Source organism: Ceratosolen solmsi, unplaced genomic scaffold (assembly GCF_000503995.2).
Source record: "Ceratosolen solmsi marchali unplaced genomic scaffold, CerSol_1.0 scaffold19, whole genome shotgun sequence".
In the NCBI taxonomy this organism is placed as follows: domain Eukaryota; kingdom Metazoa; phylum Arthropoda; class Insecta; order Hymenoptera; family Agaonidae; genus Ceratosolen; species Ceratosolen solmsi.
In genome coordinates this window covers 1,374,061-1,381,039 of record NW_011948443.1, presented here as the reverse complement: position 1 = coordinate 1,381,039, position 6,979 = coordinate 1,374,061, and the positions used below count along the sequence as shown (strand labels likewise).

Below are 6,979 nucleotides of genomic sequence, written 5' to 3'. Positions count from 1 at the left end.
ACTTTACGAGTGAGCTTATGTTGTCGAAAATGTGGGCACGCGGCGTCTTTACAGTATACTTGCACTGACCGGCAGTTACGCTTGATTGAGAGCGGAGTGAATTTACGAATGAGCTTCGCCTCATGGCGCGTTGCGCTTAAATGTGCATGCGGCGTCTTCAGCGCCGGCAACAGTGTCGATGCGCGTCCCTTCCAGAAATTTTCCTTTGGCGTGAGAAAACGAAGCTTCTAGAAGTTTCGAAGGCGTCCCTTTTTTGTGAGTGCTGGCAGTAAATAATATTTCAAATCGTAAACTTGCTCGGACTTGCCGAGTTTTGTTTGTAAACATTTTCTCGAGTGCCCGCCTCGGTCCGCACGTGCGGATCAGCCTAGGTGCACGTGGTGGCCAGCCTTGCTGCACGCGCGGTCAGTCTAGGCGCACATGCGGTACGCCGGGCTGCGTAAATGACCTTTCTTTTGTTTGAAATTCATGGGACTGCTTCAATCCCGAACGCATATATAGACATTTCTGTATATCTTTTGTCTATCTTTTTTATATCTTATTCTTCTTGTCTATTGGTATAGGTTTTACTAATATTTACAACTCTTGCTAAACTAATTAATACAACTCATTCTATGAACTTTCTTTTATTAATTTTTTTATGGAATTTACATTTTCTTTTCTTATTAAAGATAGTTGATTGTTTAATTTTTATTAATATTTGTTAATCTTTAAAAACAAATTCTTAATAGTACATAAAATATTATAAATATGTAATTCATATATAAACGAATCTACGAATATTTTACATTTATTATCTTAAGTAGTGCATTGTTTGCGAAATATTATCATAATAAAAAAACTAATATTTAAATTATATCTATAATTTCTACAAAAATATTTTAGTATAAAACTATCAAAACATAGTATAAATATTGCTTTATATATAAAAAGATATTCTACTAATAGTTTCAAGCATAACTGTCAATGATTTTATTATTTAATAAATCGTTCAACATGTTCTTATAAAAAAATTATTTATTTAAATGATATATTTCCTTTAAAAATCAAGTTTTTAAATATTTTGTACAATAATTATTTTAAACATTACACTTGCATATTAATATAATAAATATAATACGAGTTAAATTAAATTAACTTATTTATTTATTAACAAAACTAAAGTAAATGAATTAGATTATTCTCTATTATAATCATTATATTAAACTTAAGTAATTACATTTTTTTGATATATAAATAAAACAAAATTCATTATTTTAATAATAATATTTTTTCGTGAACCAGCAGAGTCATGGAGACCTCTTCATTCCACTTTCACCAGTGCACGAAATTTTATTCTATAGCACACCAGCAATTTCAACATCAATGATTACTCAACCACTTCAGTCGCAGCTGCAGCATCACCAACCACTCATCCAACCACAATTACAGCCACAGCCACAATTTTTATATCAGCAATCGGAAACTCAATCAATGACGATTGAATCTGTGCCACCGTTGACTCCTCCGAGCTCCGAGTGTAGTAGTGATGTAGAAAATAGCAATCCAAATTTACAGAGAAACCTTCACGATAAGGAGGTCCAAACAGTTGTTCTGGATCAAACAGAAGTTAAAGCAGCTAGTTATACATATAATACACTACTTGTTGCAGACGGTAGACTGAAACATCGCAAGTTACTGCCATCTGAGTTAAAACAACAACACCAACAAAATCGGCAGATTCGGCAACAGCGTCAGCAGCAGCAAAAAACAATTGATGAATTTGAAAACGTTGAACAACCTGAAACGTCCAAATTAGGCAGATATATGTGTTACGAGTGTGGTATGTAACTTTTATAAACAAATTTAAATAAAAATTTCTATTGATCAACATTTTTTAATATAATAAATATTAATGAGTTATTTATATATATATTATTTCAATATTATATAATACATAAATTGTAAAATTTTCTTTAAATAATTACTATTGTACTAGGCTATACTATACTACTTGAATAATTACTATAAAAATATATTATAAATTTTTATAATTAAGTTTTGAATAAACTATATAAGTTAAATAATATTTATTAATTAAAGAATACGAAATATGTTTGTCTTCAAAAATTGATTATTTAAAATTAAAAACATACAACTTTATAATATTCTTAATTCAGAATATATTATAAACAGAAAAATTATATAAGTTATTATGCCTAATTACATTCAATAATACTTTTAAAATATATATAAGATATGAAAATGCATACTATAGGAATGTGAAGTAATGTAGTTTTCTGCATAAAATAAATGTGACTTTTCATAAAATTATTTACTTGCATGTATAAGTATAATATCTTATATTAAAGACTAATTTTTTTTTAATTTATATAATAAATAATTATTGAAATTTAATAAATGATCTCATCAGTATTATTGATTTTTTTTTAACGTATATTATTCGTATAATAACCAAATAATCAGCATATAAAATAATCTTAAAATATTAATACTATTTTTCCGTTGTACGGATTTTATGTTTACAAAAATGTAACAATTCAATTATACCAAAAATTGTAATTTTCAATTAAAAAACTAGTCATCGTACTAAAGATTCTATTAATAATTATATAAATTATAGTTTATATATAATTTATATTAATTTATATAAAATTTATGTATATAAATTTTTATATATTTATTTATATTATATATATATAATAATTAAAAAAAATTAATTATAATGATTTAAAGTAGATTACAATATTAAACAACATGAGATTTTAAAAATAATCATTTTCTTATATTTTATAACTAAAATAACCTTTTGATTATAATATTGAATAGATATAAGATCTCGCAGAAGTGTGTAAAGTACGTATTCTAAATTCTAAGTATATATGAAAATATTCTTATTACATACTATTGAAAAAAATAGAAATAGATTGTATCTGACTATAATAATAACGTGATTAATAATTTCAACAGGCAAACAATATGCTACCTCATCCAATCTTTCACGGCACAAACAGACTCATCGCAGTATTGACTCGCAGTCCGCAAAAAAATGTATTCATTGTGGCAAGGCATATGTAAGTATGCCTGCCCTCGCTATGCACGTACTCACTCATAAGCTTGCCCACAGCTGTGGTGTTTGTGGTAAAATGTTTTCAAGACCGTGGCTGTTACAAGGACACCTTCGCAGCCATACTGGTGAAAAGCCTTATGGCTGTGCTCATTGTGGTAAAGCCTTTGCTGATAGATCGAATCTGCGTGCTCATATGCAAACACACTCATCTGATAAAAATTTTGAGTGTTCTAAGTGCCATAAGTCGTTTGCCCTCAAATCTTACTTAAATAAGCATCTCGAGTCGGCTTGTCAACGTGATAATGATTATGATTCTAGCAATGACCTTGAAATATCTACATAGGATTGTTAAGTATCCGATACTGGTAGTCAACACTTCATAAGGTAAGAATTTTGCAAATTAAATTATACTAAAAAATTCAAATTTTTTTTTACAAATGATATTTCTACTATTCAATATTATATTTAAATTTAACAAATGTAAATAAATTATTTCATAATACTTTAAATATTATAATGAATATATTCTAGTTATCATTTAATATAAATATTCCTATATTGGAATTAAGATTGAAAATACTTTTCAAAAACATTATTTCTAATAATATTTATATATTTTTTTAAAGTGTATTTGCATAACTTTACGTAAATGTATATAATATAACTATGTAATTTATTCTATTAATAATTATTCGATTACTTATTTTGCTATATAGTTCAAAAATAAATTCATATTATATAGAATATTTATGTATAAATATTAATCATTTCTGAAATTTATTAAATTTTATTAAATTTATATAATTTATATTTTATATGAATATTCCTAAAATTGAGCTCATAATTTAAAAAATTATATAGTCAATAATTGTATTCATTGTATAATTTTATTAACATAATTTTGAAGAAATTACTAAAATCTGTAATATCAAATTTACTATTTTTATACCATTTACATTGGTTAATATAATGTAAATTTTGACAATATATTTATCAACAAACAGTTCTCAATTTATTGAGATTTATTTTGCAAGGTAAACGTTCGAGTTAAATGATAATATAGAAAACAACAACATAAATTTATCCTAAATAAATTATGAAATATAGAGTGACTTCTACTATTATATATATATATATATATATATATATATATATATATATATATATATTAATATTTCTGATTGTATAGTTCATTAAAAACAATTAACGCAACTATACCACAATACCATACATTTTTTTATTTTTGCTGAACTGAATACAATATAAAATTTTATAACTAAATGATAGTTAACTAGAAATTAAATGTAAATTAAATAAAAATTAAAACTGCAAATATTCATAAATAACGTGATTAAATAACAATGTAGAATCTTTTTATATACACTTGTAAGTAAAGTATTTTCAGATTGCACAAAAAACAAAACTATTGTTCTCTGAGAGCTTAGAAATGATTTTCCTTACATTTATCATTGTTAAAAATGTCTGTTTTCAAAGTGATCAAAACTTAACAAAATAAACCGCTATTTCCAACAACGACTTAATTGACGTGGGTTATTATGGGTTATACTTTTTAATGTAGCGAACGGAACGTGACACGAATCCTTTAACGAAGTTTACTGAAATTCGGCTTACTCTCAAACAATTTAAAAAGATATTAGCAAAGTAACCTTACTCAAAGCACAACGATTATTTACATAATTATATATATCTTTTTAATTTATAGATTATCGTTAAAATTGAAATATTTCTTCAGAATTATCTTACAGTTTTTAAAACTAATTTATTATTTTATTATTTACAATTCTTTTATGATAGTGATGTTTTCATTCATAAATTATTAATATAATATTTCAAATTAAAATTTATTTATCAATAATAAATTTATATTCCATATATTTCTTCAAGAAACAATAATCTACTATAATTGATACTTGAACAGACTGAATAACAAACTACTTAACATTTACCGTTTGAATTTATAAGAATCAATAAGCATAATTTTCTATGTACTACGAATTAATAAAATAGTATGTTACATTCATTGTTGTTCATTCGGTTTATACAGTGTGGCAACAGCAGAATAAATGTTATACTTCTGAGCCTATACTATACTGGCATTAAACTCTAAAGGGACACGGCTTATAAAATAACAGGTGAAATCAGGCTAGAAGTCCAAATAACAGAAATAATGCTGTTCACTCAGACCGTAGACCGTAAGAATATCATAAGTCTAGCAAATGTCATCAGACAAATCTAAAAAGAATAAATTGACACTTATTCTTCAAATATGCAACATTAATACCGAAATGAATAAATTCATCAGGTGAATTATACAACCCAATAACTATTTAAGGGATAATACTTTTATTATATATCTCAAAACATATTTCCAAATAAATACTTAAGATTAGCTTAAAAATATTTTAAAAAGCTTTAAAGTGATCATGTAATAAATACTTAAATAATATATTGATATTGAGTGATTGCGTTGAAACACGATATCCTAGTTTTCAATTAAAACTAGAGTATAAATCATCTTTATATAGAATTAATTCTGTTTTATAAATGAGAAAATATTACCTAATAAAAGTATATATTCAACTTTTCAATTTTATTTTCAGAAACTAAAAGGCAATTCCACGTTAAAAAATATAAGAATCAAGAATCAAAAATATTAATTACAAGTAAAAAAGACAGTATTGCAAAAGACCAGGAAAGGAAGGGACGTTACTTACTTCATGTCTTCTTCATTATATCAATTATTTACATCAACGAATTATAAATTATACATATAAACATCTAATATATACAATATCATAAATTATCGAACTTAGAGAATTCGCTTGACTATGTGTGCCTTTTCTTTGTCACTTTTAATACTTTGGTACTCTAAAACATGCATTTGAATTTGAAGAAGAAATTTAACGAAACAGCAATTTAGTTATTTAAATATATAAATTAATAATTTGCAAATATTAAATTAATAATAATAGTCAATACATAACAAGCGCAATATAATATATAAATGATTCTACAATGAATGCAAAATCTTATTTACATATTCGATTACACACACACACACACACACACACACACACAAATATATATATATATATGAATAAGATAAATGTAGTATTTTAATTTATATCGTGTTTTTACGTAACTATGAAAACATTTTTTATTAATAATAAATCGAAATAGATAATATCATAAATATTTTCTTATTATTTGTATATAATAATATTATATTTTTATTTTGTTTAATTATTAATCATATTAATATTATATAAAACATTAAAATATTATTCAAGGTTACTATCAACAAATAGCGAAATATCTAAAGCACTTGTTACAAAATTTATCAATCAATTTTTTAATAATAGTTGTATAAAATGTAGGCATCGATGTGCTGTGTTGTAAGAGTGACCGAGGAGTTCAATTGACTTCTTCATTGGAAGTTGAACGATGTACGTTCCTAATGATTCTCGCGAGTGAGTTTCAATGAAATGAACCTCGCACCATTGTTCATCAGATGGATCATCAGATCAGATTCTGGAGATGTTCGATGCTCCTCGGAACCCCTTCTTGCACCCAAAATCTTGTTAATAATTCTTGTAAGATTTCTTCCACTTCGACAACTGATGTATGGAATGATACTGTGCTCATATCCTTAATTTCATTGACTTCACCAAGTACCAACCTTCCAATTATGGACAATTGTGCTATTGGTATGGACGGTGCTGCCTTGATTATGTTGGCCAGGATTATCTGTCCGTGTTCGGATTTAAAGGGTTAGCTTATGGCTCGAACTGCCAATTCAATAGTTCAGTGGATTAGTCTCTCGGCAGGATAATTTTAAAGGAAATCAATAACGGACAAGGCTGAAAAATATAATATATTTATTTTAAA

The 6,979-nt window shown here is 25.8% G+C and overlaps 2 protein-coding genes across 4 annotated transcripts in view; one reads left to right on the top strand and one right to left on the bottom strand.

Moving 5' to 3' along the window:
• LOC105365914 (protein escargot) overlaps positions 1–3,448 on the top strand; it is an 11,387-nt gene extending 7,939 nt beyond the window's left edge. For 2 of the 3 annotated variants that reach the window (XM_011504205.1, XM_011504203.1), the window contains exons 4-5: positions 1,288–1,822; positions 2,971–3,448. In XM_011504205.1, coding sequence (XP_011502507.1) covers positions 1,288–1,822; positions 2,971–3,413 — 978 coding nt within the window. In that variant the 3' untranslated portion in view covers positions 3,414–3,448. Of the gene's footprint in view, positions 1–1,284; positions 1,823–2,970 lie in introns of all 3 variants that reach the window. The other variant, XM_011504204.1, reaches the window with a different exon arrangement.
• Positions 3,449–6,610: 3,162 nt separating this feature from the next.
• The window catches only part of LOC105365972 (uncharacterized), a 2,212-nt gene continuing 1,843 nt past the window's right edge, over positions 6,611–6,979 (bottom strand). The window contains exon 2 of the mRNA XM_011504272.1: positions 6,611–6,838. Within this exon, the coding sequence (XP_011502574.1) occupies positions 6,611–6,838 (228 nt within the window). The remainder of the gene's footprint in view (positions 6,839–6,979) is intronic.